We start from the raw sequence: 16,911 nt of genomic DNA, 5'->3' as shown, positions 1-16,911 counted from the left end.
GAGTTTCACTCATGTTACCCAGGCTGGAGTGCAATGGCGCGATCTCGGCTCACCGCAACCTCCGCCTCCTGGGTTCAGGCAATTCTCCTGCCTCAGCCTCCTGAGTAGCTGGGATTACAGGCATGTGCCACCATGCCCAGCTAATTTTTTGTATTTTTAGTAGAGACGGGGTTTCACCATGTTGACCAGGATGGTCTCGATCTCTTGACCTCGTGATCCACCCGCCTCGGCCTCCCAAAGTGCTGGGATTACAGGCGTGAGCCACCGCGCCCGGCCCAATGCACTTCTATTTTTAAGCTCACCATCAGGCCTGGCCTGGTCAGCTCTGGCCCTGCCTAATTTCTGCAGCTTACCCTCTGCCCTCTTCCTGCTCCAGAGATTTAGAACTTCTATGTCCTGTGACTATATCTGAAGACATGTCTCCTCTACTTAGAACATTCTCCTTCTCATTTACTCATCTGGCACAGTTCTAATTAATCTTCAAGAAGCTATCAAATAAATCACCGCAGAGCATCTTTTCTCAGTCCCCTACCCAACCCAGTAGTTCCAAGTAGGACTCCCTTACCTGTGCTGCTTCAGTAGCTTTTATTCATCTGCTTGTCAATTCACCACATTTTAACCATTTTTTTTTTTTTTTTCTGTATACTCATTGGGTTTTCCACTTGATTTCTAGGGCAGCCTAGCACAGAACATTTGATGACAGCCGAACTAAACAGGGTATCTTGGAGCCACAAAGAGCTTAAGAGCATACATCATGGCCCTTTCCTCCAGTGCCTTGATTAATCCTCACTCAGCCTGTCCCATGTTAGAGCCAAGGAAAGTGAGGCTTAGGGAGGTTAAGTACATCATTACACACATAAACAGTTTCCAGAATTTCTTAATTCTAAGATAGATTTTCTTTCATTTTTAAAAACATTTATAAAATCAGGATGCAGTTTACAATCAGTATGTACATTTAATGTAGTAGTATTTCCTGAGAAGCTATTATTAAATTGGCGGTGCTCTAGAATCACCCCCTAGTGAACCCAGGAGAAGGCCGTCTGACTTCTAAGTGTGTGTGTCTCCCACACCACCACACAGCCTCTTGGGGCATATATCTTTTTTCTTCCTTTCAGTCTGCTTTTTCATTAATCTAATCCACACTTGTGACTGCCCAGATGAAGTGAATGAATAGATTTTATAATGGAAAAGGAACTTCTGAAAGATTGGCGACTAGTAGGAAGAGTAAATGCTGGTCAAACATAGTTTTGGCAAATGATATATTTCAAGTTTTTCTGATGTGGCAGTTGCGAGAGCTCATAACACCCTTCTAAAATAATTGGGTCTCTAAAGTGGTTTCAAAAGATTTTTGCTTGACATAAATTCTCTATATTTTCAAGCTTTCTGGATAAAACAGTTGACTGCAATGCCATCTTTAACGTGCTGTGCTCTATATTTGGGAAGATCCATCAGGAGCCTCAGAGCACTCCAGACAGGGAGAGGCTCAGGTGAGCTGCAACAGTAAGATAAAGAGGCAGAGAACAGAGGCAGGCAGGAATATTGAACTCCGAGCTCCCTGCCTGGGGCACTTCTGAGTCACACATTGAAACATTGTAGCGGCCCTAATTTACCGTAGCATTTTCCCAATAGGTCACTGGATATTGAATATCAGGTTTTTGTTTCTTATTCATCCCCTATGCATAAGTGGCATCAGCATGATTATTCTTCCATAAGGAGGAACAATTGTCTGCAGAAATTATCACCTTTTTTGACAAGGAACACTTAGTGCTACTTTTCATTTATTCATTCATTCATTCATTCATTCATTCATTCATTCAGTGTTTATTCTTTTAAGGATTATCTGCTATAGCATAAGGAAACCATATAATGGAAACGACATAAGGAAACCAGCTAGGCAGGTAAAGAGGGATGGGAAAGAGTGTTCAGGTTGCTGTGGTCATTATACTGTGTCCCTGGCTTACAAACTTGACTTTGATAGAAGAAAGGATGCTGGATTTTCTGTATCAATTGCACATGAAATAGGACTCTCTGTTCAACCCTATAGCCAGAAGATTCTTTAGCTTACATTAGCCTTCAGAGGGCATTTCAGGCTAGAAGAGTGTTAAAAAGTCTACTCCATCTAAAATATATATGGGTTTCCCTTTTCCACAGGGCAGCTTAGGACAGGTGTATGTTGCTTTAAGAAAGCTAGACATAAAACATTAAAACTGACACCAACACAGACAAATTGTGCAATTACAAAAAGAATTCCTGGCTTTATATCCAGATTCACCACAGGGTTCCTTTAAATGCGGCACTTCCCTAGTGCATTTAGATCTCAGAATCAATGAACATTTCTGTTTACAGAATTTTAAATTTGTTCTCCCATTAGGGTTCTAATAAGCAACATGGTACAAATAAAAAGAGTAGGAGCTTTGAGGTCAAAAAAGAATTCACCATTTACTTACTGAGAAAGCTTGGGTAAGTTTAACCTCTTAGAGCTGAGGAAAGTATATCATTACATATATAGTTATCATAGGTCCTTCATTCTAAGATGCAGCTCTTTTTCGCTTTACTTTTAATATTTCTAAAGCCTCATCTTTAAAACAGGCATAATAAAATCTACTTTCTAGGGATGTTGTACAGATTAAATGAGGTAATATCTCTAGGTACACCAAGGCACTCATTTCATTTGCTCCCATGTCCTTGGAAGGGGTTCTCCTTTTGGAAAGGCCAACCCCTCCCCTGGCACACAAATCCCCTTTAAAATTATCTTTTTTTCTCCCCCATCCCCCCTTCCCCAATACAGAGTCTTGCTCTGTCACCCAGGCTGAAGTGCAGTGGTGTGATCATGCCTCACTGCAGCCTTGACCTCCTGGGTTTAAGCAATCCTCCCACATCAGCCTCCCAAGTCACTGGGACTACAGGCATGTGCCACCATGCTTGGCTAATGTTTTAATATTTTTGTGGAGACAGGGTCTCACTATGTTGTCCAATGTAGTCTCAAACTCCTGGGTTCAAGCGATCCTCCTGCCTTGGCCTGCCATATGTTGGAACTACAAGTGTGAACTACTGTGCCTGGCCAAAATACTCTTAATAAATTCATCTGTATACAACTTTCTCAGTCTATTTGCATGAAAGTAAGGCCTACTGTGTGTGGTATTACAGAGGCTGATCATGCTGCAGCCAGTCCACTACTGCTGGCCATGCTGCAGCCAGACCACAGTGGGCCAAAGGCTCTGAATTCTGTACCTCTCCACTGCCTTGGGCACCTGAGGTCTCTGCCTGATCTGTATCCCCCTGTCATAAGGCAACCATCAACTCTGTGTTTTTTTTCCCCATTTCTTTCAAGTTCTTTTATTTCTTTGTGTTCATACTCTCTGTATGTCTCTTATTCTCTTTGGGCCTCAGTGTATTTCACAGTGGTTAAACATTTGGATTTAATTCTATATAGAACTGGAAGTCATTGAAGGGTTTGGAACAGATATGTTCTGATTCATATTTTAAAATCTCTCTCTGGTTACTGTGTAAACAACAGACTGGAGAGGGCCAAGAGTACATGCAGAAAAACCAGTCAGGGTGCTATTTCAGCAGTCTAGGTGTAGAGTCATGGTGACTTGGACCCATCCAACAGAGCTGAAGACAACTAAATGGATTCAGGATATATTCTAGAGGTAAAACTGATAGGACTTGCTAATGGACAAGATGTAGAGAGACAGTGCAGGAAAAATTCAGGACTGACGGCTGGATATGTGGCTCAGGTAAATGGGTAGATGATGGTGCCACTTAACTGTGTGGGGCACCTGCTTTATCTCTCTTAAAGGGTCAATTTTACTACAATTTTTTTTTGGTAGGGTGGGGGTTAAGTAAATTAAACTGCAAAGTAATCTCAAATGTTCTTTTTACATTAAAATATGGTAAGCCACTACTTTGATTGGCATTGTCCCTGCTCTGCTCCTCAACTGTTCATAGCTTAAATGTAAAGGTCATCCTTTAAATGTCAATTTCTCAGATAGGAGCTCCCTGTAGGATGCAGAGAGCTCCCCTGCATCCTATTATTCCCCCTCTCAGCCCCTTATGTGTACTTTTGCTCTAGACTAAGGTCCTCCTTAGGTCTGACACATGCGGGCACGTAAGTCAATGAACAACATAGCTACAGGTACATTACAAATCAGTATGTGCATTTTACATGAATTTTTAAGATATAACTTAAGAGTCCAACGATGCCATCATTAGTTGTCCCTCAGACCAGAACTCCACACCCAGTTGTATATGTTCACTCCCCCTCTGCTCCTAGCAGTACTTGGCAGAATAATGTTTGAGAAACCCCATAGACTATCTCATTGGTGACATTCTAGGGGTCTCGTGAAAACAAAAGTAAATTAGCAAGCAATAAGGTGCTCTGTGATTCTAAAAAGATACAGAGTTAGGAGGGATTCCACTTGACAAAGCTAACACTTTTCTTTCAAGCTCTACGTGAAATTTTATAAAAGTAGGAATGAATGTCAGTAGGCTTATTAACGATATTGTAAGAAATTTTTAAAAGGATCTTCAGACTAATAAAAATTTGTCTCTCATATCAAAAGGCAAGAATTAACAGGGATAAGAAAAAGTTAAGATGCTCCTCTTTAATCTTCCCACAGATAATATAGAAAATCACCTCTATTTCATGAGACCATTGAGACAGTTACGCAGAAAGCTATTCTGCTCAGTAAACCCCACATTGATGCTCTCTTTCTTTTGTAGATCAAGAGGTATCTATACTTCTGTGTCAATGTTAAAAACTGAAGTTGATCAATTTCTCAGCAGCATCTCTGTCATGCCCAACATCATGCTTCAGAAGGCTAGTTAAGGCTGGTGGTTAACAGCATTTTTAAACAACAAAAACAAAGTACCAAGAAACTCAGAAGGTCACTGATTATGAGGGTAACCTTGACAGAGGGAGAACTTGAATTAAGGCCTTTATTCACTAAATAACAGGTTAGTATATTTTACTGCCTAAATCAAGGGACCTGACAAGCTACTCTTCACTGTGTCAAAAACACATCCACCCAACTGTTAACACGAGTAAAGAGGCTTCATCTAATTCTTCTAAAACTGGATTCTCCAATTACAATTTTCTTAGATAGTAGGGATTTCCTGCCAATGCAGGTAGATTTCAAATGTTAGTAAAAAAAATGAAAAGCTGGAGAGAAACTTTAAAAGAGACATTTAAAAGGCAGGGCGCAGTGGTTCACCCCTGTAATCCCAGCACTTTGGGAAGCCAAGGTGGGCGGATCACAAGGTCAAGCGATCTAGACCATCCAGGCCAACATGGTGAAAATCCATCTCTACTAAAAAATACAAAAAATTAGCTGGGCGTGGTGGCGCACACCTGTAGTTCCAGCTACTCGGGAGGCTGAGGTAGGAGAATTGCTTGAACCTGGGGGGCAGAGGTTGCAGTGAGCCAAGACCACGCCTACTGCACTCCAGCCCAGCGCCTGGTGACAGGGTGAGACTCTCTCTCAAAAAAAAAATAAATAAATAAAAAGAGAGACATTTAAAAATAGGCATAAAAAACAGACCTTAGCAGAGAACTGACTGAAACATAGTATAAAAAGAGTACTATAGTATATTCTTTTCGCGTATTAATAGAAAAAAAAGTGCAGTGTTCATAAATAGTTATAACTTGATGAAATAATTACAAATAATGCAAATCAAAATTTTAGATCACTTACAAGTGTCTGTAAATGACAGCATATCCTGAAAAGCAAAATGATTTTAAAATCCTAAGGGCTTCCATTGACAAAGCCATTTACCTAAACAAAGAAGAGTTCTTTTGCTGAAGCAAATATATACCACCTTGTGATTTTTACAAATGAAAACTGGGGAAAGAGTGCCAGACTGAAGGACAAGAGAGTAAATATTAGGACTGCCATGAAGCCTACGTTTTGGTTTAATAATGAAATAGTTTAAGTTCTAAATTTATTATTATTATTATACAAACAGTTATGTGTTCAGTTTGGAAAAAAGGTAAGAGAAGTGAAATGTCTGTGGGCAAGGAATAAGTGCACCGTCAGCCTACTGAAGGATTTCTGAAATCCTGTTCTAGTACAACCAACCTCTAATGAGTAACATAATAACTGCTGACTCTACAAGGCATGTGTATTTTGATTTAAAGTGGTATTTCCCCCTTTCTTCACTTAAGTTCACTAAGGGTAGCAAAGAGACAAGTGCTGTTCTGTACTCAATCAGGTAAAAGCTATCTGAAGACAGAGCTGATCACTCTAATTCTGTCCCAGACATGGGGCATGGTAGGCACATTTTTGCAAAGACTAAGCCGGTCATTGTGAGGCTCAGGAAGTCAGGATGAGTGTCTCTAACCTGGCATCTCTTCCCACCAAGTTCATGACTAAGTTCATGTGTCATAATGGGTAACTAATAGGTATTTATTTCATAGCCAACTGTGAACACCAACAATTTTTTTTAAGTATTTTCTATGTGTTACTTTCTATGACAAGAGGATTTTCCTCTCTTCATTAATCACTCTCCAAAAAAAGTCTACTCTACAATACAAAAGTTCAAAAACACAAGATGTACCCTGCTTTTACCAACCTAACCTTAAACAAATATCTTTACCAAACTGGAGCGCCTTCTATTTTATGAGACCAGACTTTAAAAAGCTACAGTAAGAGCTTCTTTTATTAAAAAGCTTTTTTGGATTAAGAAAATGGACAGTAATTTATGTAAATGTATCAATCTCAATTGGCTTCTTTTGTATGAAAAGGAATAAATAATGTAGATCACTGTTTTTCAGATAACTGAGTCCTAATTCTTTGCCAAGGATATGGCAAATACTCTGATGGAAATGGCAGTGATGTGTACACAAAGGGGAACATAAATAAATGTGTGTATGGTAAGTGCTGGGAATGAACACAGAAAAACAAGTAAGCAATTGGACTTAGACGACAGGAGACAGACGGAAAGACACTGGCTCAGCTGTGTCCAAATAAGTTCATAGGATTTTCATGGTCTGAAAAATCTGTGACAGTGGAATTGCTACTAAGAAGCTTAAAAAAGTTTCACCTTCTCCTTGGACATTAAGAATAAGGCCTTCTTAGAATATGATGCATTATATCACAAATATACTTTTATTTAGGAACAAAACAAGAGAAAAGAACCAGGATCCGAAAGGGTGAATGCCTATTAAATACCTTTGATTATCTGAAGCTGTTTAAAAGCTATTAGATTGGCACCTGGAAACCCAAAACCTCCATTTTTCCCTGGGAAGGAGTGGCTGTGCCTCTTCAATCATCCCCTAAATGCAAAGAAGTTTGACCCCCATGCAATGGATAAAAGTCACCCAAAAAATGAACAAAAGAGGTGTTTGGAAAAACCAGAACACCATTCATCCCAGCTAACGACTTGTTCATTATGAGTGATGATGGATAAAGACTTCTCATGCTGAGATGAAATCAAGATTTATATGCATTGTTTCCTCTCCCAACTTGTGGGAAGATCATCATCATTTAATTCTATCTCTGCGGCCAGTGATGGGCATCCAGAGAGCTGGTTATCAAACGGCGCAGTCAGCTGGCAAAAGCCGAAACGTGCAGTTGGCACATCTGGACGGAGCCGACACAGCCGAGGGTGAACAATGACTCCTGGCAAGCATCCAAATTGCTTGCAGACGCTAGCAGGTCTCATCTACAACCGCCCCTACCAGCATCTCTCTCTCTCTCTCTTTTTTATGAGAATCAGATTTTCATTGCTCCATTCAATTGCTCTCCTCTGCCATTTTTTACAGCTCTTATCGTTCCCCTGGAATATGGCCTTGAGACAGCTCATCCGTGTCCTTCACTGTGTTATCTCTTCTAACTTTTATTAAAACTTCAGCTTTCATCTGAAGATAGCTAATTAAATCTGGAACAGATTATATGCCCTCCCTTAAAAAGACCACAAAACTATTTTCTTCAACCCCAGCAATGCTTTTTTTTTCCTTTCCAAAAGGTGAAATCAAAGGTGTTTAAGAAGACTCTTTATTTACAAAGCTAAGATAGTCAACATGTCATATATGAGTTGATTTATATTAAAGTTGTCTGTGCTATGACAAATCTTTGAGCTATTTCTCAAAATAATTATTTCTCAATCCTGGTATATATCGTTTAAATATCACAGCCAATACTATAAGCATATTTTCTACATAAAGTGTGTAATGAGGAGTTAGGTTATTTGTGCTCATCAAGTGATTTGTCTTTTTATTCATCTTTCTTTCTTTTTTTTTTAAAGGTTGCCCTCATTTGGTAAGGATAAAGAGAAATTTTTCTTTTCTTCCCGATCCCACAAACATTAGAAACCAAAAGTTATCCCATGGGAAACTATGTGAAAACATGAAGCTAAAAGCAGTGATTCAAGTTTAGGACTGATTTGGTTTTCAAGATCAACTAATTATTGGCACAAGTAGCTCTGTCTGACTCTACCACAAATTATAAATGAAGGAACTTCCACAACTGATATGAATACATTCTTCTCACAAATGCTGCTGACCCAGTCCCTTTCTCAGGCCCAGGGGCAGTGTACAATCACCTTTTCTTGAGTATATCTGCTAACCAAACCTTCTAGCAATGCCATCTGAAACAATCTAGCCAGCCATCTCTCTCTCTCTCTCTCTCTCACACACACACACACACCCTTTTAACAAGGGTTAAGCTTCTACTGCGAGAATATGATACTATCCCACCTGAAATTTTCTGGGATCCTTTTCTTCGCTTCACTGCCTTTAGTAAGATTTCCTTCATGGTGACCTTTGTGTTGTCCACCTGAATAAGGGAGAATCCATGAGCAGCATTTCTGTAGGAAAAAACAAATATGAAATCATCACCAACATTCACCCAGAGAGATGTTATTGCGATCTTCACTGTGTTTAAGCAAGTTTTAAAGTAAGTGCATACTGAGGTGCCAATTATTTAAAAACAGGTTGAATAAATATACTTCTAATGGTGGGGGGCAGGGGGGACGATAAAAGCATTCTAGCCTAAGCGGTTCCAAGTGAAAGAGAGGTCTTTCAGGCTTAGGGAAGGTTTTTCTAATTTGTTCCAAGTTGAACCTCAATGGTTTGCGCGGGTCAGCAGCACCATGGGTTCCTAGTGTTGGCTTCCAAAACAAATCCTACAACAAGGATTGACAATTGAAAAACTTGGCTTGTTTCAGTAGATGTCTCTGCAGGCAGATACTGCCATCATACTAAGCTTATGCAGCCCCAGACAAAAAAAATGTCATGCAGGGGGCAGCGGGGAGTAATACCCCAAAGTAACTGAGGAGGAGGAAAAGAAAATGCTCTAACTAGCTAGTAAATATATATATACATATATATTTATTTATTTATTTATTCATACACACAAACACATATTTTTTTGAGATGGAGTCTCACTCTGTCGCCCAGGCTGGAGTGCAGTGGCATGATCTTGGCTCACTGCAACCTCCGCCTCCAGAGTTCAAGCGATTTTCCTGCCTCAGCCTCCCGAGTAGCTGGGATTACTGGTGCCTGCCTCCGTGCACGGCTAATTTTTGTAGTTTTAGTAGAGACGGGGTTTCACCATCTTGGCCAGCCTAGTCTTGAACTCCTGACCTTGTGATCCATCTGCCACAGCCTCCCAAAGTGCTGAGATTACAGGTGTGAGCCACTGCGTGCGCCTGGCCGCAGTTTTGTTTTTTTTTTAAATGCAGTCTGTACACTTCAGTAGGAATGGTTTAATATACTTAGTCCTAGAAAATCAAAATATTAGCTGAAGCACAAGTAATTATAAGATAAAACACTAACACTCCTTGTAAGCTTTCAATTAATCAAATTGTCTGGGGGAAAGGCTTCATCTAGATCGGAAAAAAACTACTAACGAACAAGTGCTCTAAAAACAGAAGCCCATCTCCTGTGTGAGGTATAACTTCACCAAGACTGTTAATTGCAATATCGAGTATCACAAATACTACTCACTACGCTTGGGCACTGGAACAAAACAGACCAATTCCAAGTAACTCATGTAACAAACGGGACCCAAGTTTCCAACTATGGAACATGGGAATTGCCACAAGGAGTTTGGTCGCATTCCCATTTCCCCATAAGAATCTCTAAAGGGAACATGGCCAAAAAACATGGCAGAACTTCATATTGACAAGAAATCTGAAAGAAAAGCCAAGCCCCAAGCTAATCTCTGGAAAAGCTTCCCAGTAGTAGGACAGGCTGGGAAGGGCCCTAAGCCTAGGTTGGACCCAAGCAGGTGGCTGACTCTCCATAGGGGATGGGGGTAGATTTCAAACCCAAGGACCTAATTTGCTTCCCTAATACAGAGACATCTCCACAACCCTTCTCTCCATACGGCTTGCTGTTTAATCCTTGACATTTCATTTGTTAAAAAGCAAAAGCCGACACTGGTCTGGCCAGCCCCATCATCCATTTTAACTTGGTCAAGTTCTTGCTATTGAACAGCAGGCCTAAGAACTGTCAAGCTAATTTTACTGAACACTCTGTTACTGAATCATGCCTGAGTCCCGGCCATTCTTTACCTCAGAAGCTGGACCCCATCCCAGAACAATCTTTAAAAGTTTATTTTACTGATCAAAGCAAAATAAGAAAAAGCTCTTTTTAAAAAACTATATTTAGGGAGCGATGCAGTAAGTGATACTTTGGCAAGAGTACTGAAATGTAAAGTGCCTTGTGCATTTATAAACTTGAGGGTATTTGCTTTGGCGCTAGGCCAGTGTGTGTTTGGAACAAATGCCAGTCAACGACGTTCAGATTTGCCTTCCCCTGCTTTCTCCTCAGAAGTCAGTATGCGCTCCATCTGTGACAATATGTTGTGCGATGGATGAGTAGGGCCTAAAAGAGAACACAAGTTCTTGGGTACTCACAAACCAGTACTGGCCTGGACCTCATGAACTGCCATCCGCCTAGTTCTACTGGAACTACTGTAGATTTCAGCCTGCTTAGAAACTGCTTACGTTCCCCTCCTGATCTGCTGCCGACTGACAGCATTATTTCCAACCAATACGTTTATCTTTTTCAGCAAAGGCAGACTAAAAGCTCAAAAGGAAGCCTTGTGTTTGGACTAACTTCCATAAATTAAAAGTGTCCTTTTAAAAGATTTTTGAGCAAAGGAAAATCCCCAGTCTGTATTTTTCTGTCATTTTACCAAAATGTACCTGGGTGACAAGGTTAAAGCAAGCAGAGGAAATCCCTGGCACTTATCATCCACAGGCATTACTGATAAATTGTGTGGTGGAGGAATAAAGGATTACCTTCTGTATTTTTTCATTACACTTTTCTTTTGTTACAGAATACATAAATCCATTGTGGCACAATGTAATATGTATCACCATGCTACACCTGCGGACGCTTCCGAGCGGCTGCCATGTCTGTGCAGTCAGGAATGATAAGTGAACCACCCGTGAATGTTAACGATAGTGATCATTCTGAGGTAACTCGGCTCTCCATCTTCCTTTACAGCCTCCGTGCTGAAGCCAGGGTAGCAAGGTTCATGAGAGGAAAATGAAAACAACAGCGAAGGGAAGGGGCACGCGCGGCCCTCGGAATGGACCTTCACGAGTGTGCAGTATCTTACTCTGGGGCTCCATTTCGGTAAAAACGCCCACGTTAAAAGGAGAAAGAGGTTCTGCCCTGCGTGCTGCACATTCAGGCAGACCTAATATGAGTTTCCTTAGGTCAGTCCTGCGCTCCGCTCCTTTCCCTCCAGGTGAATGCCAACTTTGGATCTTGTTCCACATCTACAACACTTTAGCGGGGGAGACGGGCAGGGTTTTGTTTTTTGAGTAACACCCTCATATGTTTCTGAAACGTAAGAGCATAGAATGCAAGTGGTTCTCAGCCTCCGTCTAGGTGCTAGTGTTAAGTTATGCTCCCATTTAACAAGTGGAGATGGAGACTTGCCACCACAATTTTCAGCTTGACTTCCAAACATTCTGGGTTTTATGCCTCATTTCTTTATATCCAGGATTTTTTATGGGCTTTCTAAAAAGTCTATTGAAATACATCTTTTAAAGCCTTTATTTAATGTGGGACGCTGGGTTTGAAGCTGAGAAGACAATGATCCTGGTGGGAGTGTTGCTGGCGGGCAGGCAGGGTGCTCCTGGTCCTGGTCTGCATTCCAGGTGGCACGCACTCCGGTCTCTGGGTTGGGACCTGTGCCGGCGTGACCAGCCCTCAGATAAACAGGTAGGGTACACACAGACCCAAAGTCTCGGCTCAGAAACCACTCCTCCTCCTGCTGCCCTGTGGACAGACAATTTGTTTTCCCCCAGAGCAGGACATTCTAGGGACACTGGAGGGAAGAAGCAGCTGTCTTTCCACAGCTCCTTGGCTGTCCATGCTGGGTCTAGGAAGAAACTCCACTTCAGGGAGCAGATTAAACACTGCCAGGAGTGTTTCAGTCAATTCAAAGTTAGGTCCTGTCAAGTCTTGTAACCACTGAACAATGTATGGGCATTTTAAAAAGAGACTCCTCACTTGAGGAGTTCAGCTGTCCCAGCACACAGCCATTCAGCTACCCCAGAGAAGTTTGTATGCCAGCATGAACCCAAGGCAAGCAGCCTTTCTGTACTAAGCAGTAAGCAAGAGACAATGGGAGCCACAGAACCCATAGGGACACAGGTCTTCATGTGAAAAGCTGAGATTCTATCTTTAGGAACAGAGCTGGAACCAGAGCGCAAGTTTGAAGGCAGCATACTGGAGAGGAAAGGGCATAGGCTGGGAGTTAAATACCCTTTCACCCAAATCCCAGTTCGTGGCTAATGGAGATGTTTCTGTAACATGTGGGAACCTCAGCTGCATCCATGAAATGAGTAGGCTACTTCCCTATAGAACTGCCAAGCACCTCACACTATGATGGCCAACAGTACAGGGAGTTTTCCAACGTTAATTCTCTTTTGTTTCCCTTGTCCTAAGTCATCATCCCAAGAGAAGAGGCTCCATTTAAGCCCCTCCTTCCCCTGCTGCCTAAACAGAGATTGATTGATGGCGGGGGGGTGGGGGGATCCTCCAAACTCATTGCCTGTCTTTGGTAACACAGGGGCATTAAAATGTGTGATTTGTTGAGCTTGGTGGCAACATTCAGGCACTGCCAGTGAGCAGCCTATCGCCCAAGCATCAAAACCTCCCAAAAACTCCAAGGAGAGCACTCTGGGTTCAGTTTTCACAGCTTTCCTTTTTGACAGTGTTAACTACGGAAGCAGGTATGTTCCACCTCAACTTAATTCATTGGCTTTGAATGGTGATGATGGGAAAAAAAATCGTGATGTGTAGAGAATTTCAACAAGATTTATTAAGAACTTTTTGATTTGCATAATACAAGTTGTCTACTGCTTAACAATGATAATAAAACAGCAACTATTTATTGAACATTTTCTATGTGCTAGGTGCTGTTTTAAGCTTTTTAAAATAAAACTGCATTGATTCATTCCATCCTAAAATAGGCATAATTATTATACCCATTTTATGGAAACTGAGGCTGAAGACATTAGGGAATTTACCTGAGGTCACTCATCTATTAAAAATCCTGTTTTGGATTCAGAAATCCAACAATATGGTCCCTAACCCAAGTTGCACAGTCCAGTGGAGGAGAAAGACAAGAAGCCAACAAACAATTATAGTTCTGTGTGACAGTCACAAAGGTGGAGGCAAGTTCAGAGTGCTGTCGAAACACGGGACACTTAACCCAGCCACGCAGAGGTAAGAAGGTCCAGGAGGCTTACTAGTGGGGATGATGTCTCAAAACACAGTCATTGTTTAGCTCTAAACCGAGGTAGGAGAGACAGTGGCAGTGCCAGAGGCAGCAGAGCCCAGTAAGCTCTAGAATAAAGTGACCTGGTTTGGAGTCCCAGCTCTGCTTTCATGGGTAACAACATAATCACTTTAACTTCATTTCCTTGTCTGCAAAATGAGGATGATAATTATTCTTAAATTGTAAGATTGTTGTGAAGGCAAAATACTTCTAAAGTACTTACCATAAAACCTGTCATATAATAAATGCTTATAGGCCAGCCATTGGTTAAAAAAAAAAAAAAGATAAATGCTTAAACAACAGTTCATATATAATAACCATAAGCATTTTCTTCATATGTACAATGAAGTAATATATAATGATAAGACAATGATAATTGTCAATATTTATTGAGCCCTTACTTTGCTTAATCCTCCTAGAAAAGGTATGTGCTATTATCAGTCTCATTTGATAATAGAGAAAATTGAGGTTTGGTAAGGTTGAGACATTTGTCTGCAGTTACAGAATAAGTTAATAAGTTATACAACTAATAAGTCCTGAAGGAGCCAGGACTTGAACCCAGAGCAGCTAGACTCCAAAGTCTGCGTTTGTTAACCCCTTACGAGAGTCTTAGGGACTCAGGGAAAGAACAGACTTCCAGAGAACACATCTTCCATACTGGAATCACTGACCCAACCTGTGGAAAACATTCAACTTCCAGTGTTACAAATTCAGTTTGACTATAAATGTTCCAACTCTTAGACTAACCATACAAGATTATTAAAAAGACCTTGGAGAATGTCATGGTTTCAAAAGGCACAGTCTCAGTTTGCAGAAGTGAGAAAAGGCTGCCAGGAGCAGTTCTGGAGCCTCCAGTCCTGACCAGTTCACAATAGTGATGAGGACGAACTCTGGTTCCCAACCTGCTCTGGCCCAATTCCATGCATGTTCATTCTCTAGCATTTCAAGGTAGAAAATGAAAATATACGAGCAAGAGAAAGCCTTGTAATAACTGCAGCATGCCTGCTTTAAAATAAGTCCTTTGAGTGTTACTTTATCCATAAAAAGAGTTTACACTAGAGTGAATGCCACATTTTGTTTCCCCTTACACTGACCAAAATTTTTTTTAAAGATCAAAGCGTATTGTGGGAGCATGCAATGTTTGACATTGGACAAAGTACTCTTTTTCAAAACAGACATTTTCCAAAAACATAACTTGCTAGACTAATGGGCAGTGAGAAGCCAAAATGACTGCCCTCCGCCTTCTCCTTGTGTATCTTTGCCAGAGTCCTTGGGACTTGCCAAATCCGGTCATGCCTGCTTAGCTTGCTCGACTGATTGTGCCAGAAAAGAAAATAAGACACAGATGTATTTGAGCTCTTTGAGATGCCAGTAAGAGAGACAGCTAATGGCTTCATTTCGACCCTCCCCTTCCAGCTGGGCACAGGTGGGGGATAATGAGGTCCCTTTCCCTAATCAAACTCAATTATTTACTACTCTATATAACCGCAAAGACATTCACATTCCGTTCAGAATATAAAACACACCGTGGGCTACTTCCAACCACTGCCACTGGGTATTTATAACAAACTTAAGTGGCTAACAGTTTGCCTTGGCAGGAGTTTAAGTGTGTAAAGTTTTGCAAACTGTTTCTGTTCAAATATGTCCTGCTGAAATGGGGTCCCAGGCGGGGTTCCATAACTGTCAGGTCAGTGAACTGCATAACATCTGAGAATGTATTCACCATGCAGTGCAGACAGGATCTGGAAATCAAACGCTTCGTTCTATCACAACCTTCTGAGAAGCATCACAGTTTTTTCAACAGCAAGACTGACATTGCATTAATAAACATTCCAAGTCACTAGCCTGACATGTACATAGCAGCAGCTGACAGACTCCGACATAAGCTGAGGGGAGAACAGAGGAAATCAAAATGAGACATAGTAACTAAACACGGCCAAAGGGGGAAGCATCACCAAACCAATCACATGGGCTCAGAAATGGGAGCTCTCACTTTGAAGATACATATTAACTAAAGCAACAATCTGGTATAATTTTTAGATACAAAATGAGTTGATGGTTATCTAAAATGTGTGCCTTTATGGTAGGAACAAAGCGAATCCTGGCACAATTTCAAAACATTCCAGTGAGCAAAACATACATATTTAGCTTGTCTGACCTTTAAATTCTTAGAAGTGTGTAATTAATGCTTTCCATCTTTATTACTTGCTCCAATATTTCTGTCACTTTAAACAGACACAAAGAAAAATCCTTTCTTTTCTCTAGACAGTAGCTGTTGCCAAAAAGGAAATCAAGTCAGATTTACAAATACAAAATTAAACAGGCTGCATATGTTACATTTCCACACACAAGGACAATCTGGACAATGAAAATGTTTGCTAATACAACAGAATGAAAAGAAACAACACACAGTTGGTCCTCGATGACTCAAGCAAACAATAAATAACCAGGATAATTTATACCCATATTGTCAGGCCTGGTTACAAAGAACACAAGCATCTTCTTTTATTCCTTATCCTATTTTAGATCTGCCTTTTACCAAACAATGTGGCCTTGAGTTAGTAACTACCTGTTCTGATCCTCAGCTTACATATTATAAAAGTGAATTGTGTATAAGGAATTTTACTGATGGGGTGTGCCCAATTTTAAAATATAATAAAAAAGAAATAAATGAGATAGCATCTACTGGAGGCATGAAACTGAATGAGTGTGTGAAAATGTTCTCCTTGCCGTCCCCACCCCCCGTTTTTTTTCATTCTCTAGACCACAAGGCAATAGCATATAACAGAAGGAAAGACTTCAAGCTAATGGCACCCTTTAATAAAAGTATGGTCACTTGGGGTATACTGTGGATTTATTATCAAGAAAGTAAACTAAAGCACCCCACTCTTCTGAAAACCCTGCAGACAGTAAAGAGCATGAATGAACCTAGGAAACACCTCTTTTAAAAAGCAGCTCACCTTTCCCTTTCTGCAGAGCCAAGAGAAGCCAAGGCAGTCTCTGGGAGCTTGCTGGGCCACAATGCCCAAGGCAGCCCAGCTTCTGGGCTAAAACCGTCCACTGTTACCTGATAACCCCTTATGCAAACAGCTCTTGGATAGAACTGTTCCTTCCTCATGTTCCTCTAACAAACCAAGCATTTAAAGGAAAACATATATATATA

At 40.9% G+C, this 16,911-nt stretch overlaps 1 protein-coding gene across 9 annotated transcripts in view; it reads right to left on the bottom strand.

The window, feature by feature from the left end:
- MAPKAP1 (MAPK associated protein 1) overlaps positions 1-16,911 on the bottom strand; it is a 267,937-nt gene that overhangs the window by 95,855 nt on the left and 155,171 nt on the right. For all 9 annotated transcript variants that reach the window (XM_037745939.1, XM_017549147.1, XM_037745940.1 and 6 more), the window contains one exon: positions 8,699-8,808. In XM_037745939.1, coding sequence (XP_037601867.1) covers positions 8,699-8,808 — 110 coding nt within the window. The remainder of the gene's footprint in view (positions 1-8,698; positions 8,809-16,911) is intronic.

Source organism: Cebus imitator, unplaced genomic scaffold, assembly GCF_001604975.1.
Source record: "Cebus imitator isolate Cc_AM_T3 unplaced genomic scaffold, Cebus_imitator-1.0 Scaffold216, whole genome shotgun sequence".
Lineage (NCBI taxonomy): Eukaryota > Metazoa > Chordata > Mammalia > Primates > Cebidae > Cebus > Cebus imitator.
The sequence above is the reverse complement of the archived record's forward strand: the minus strand, read 5'-3'. Positions and strand labels throughout refer to the sequence as shown.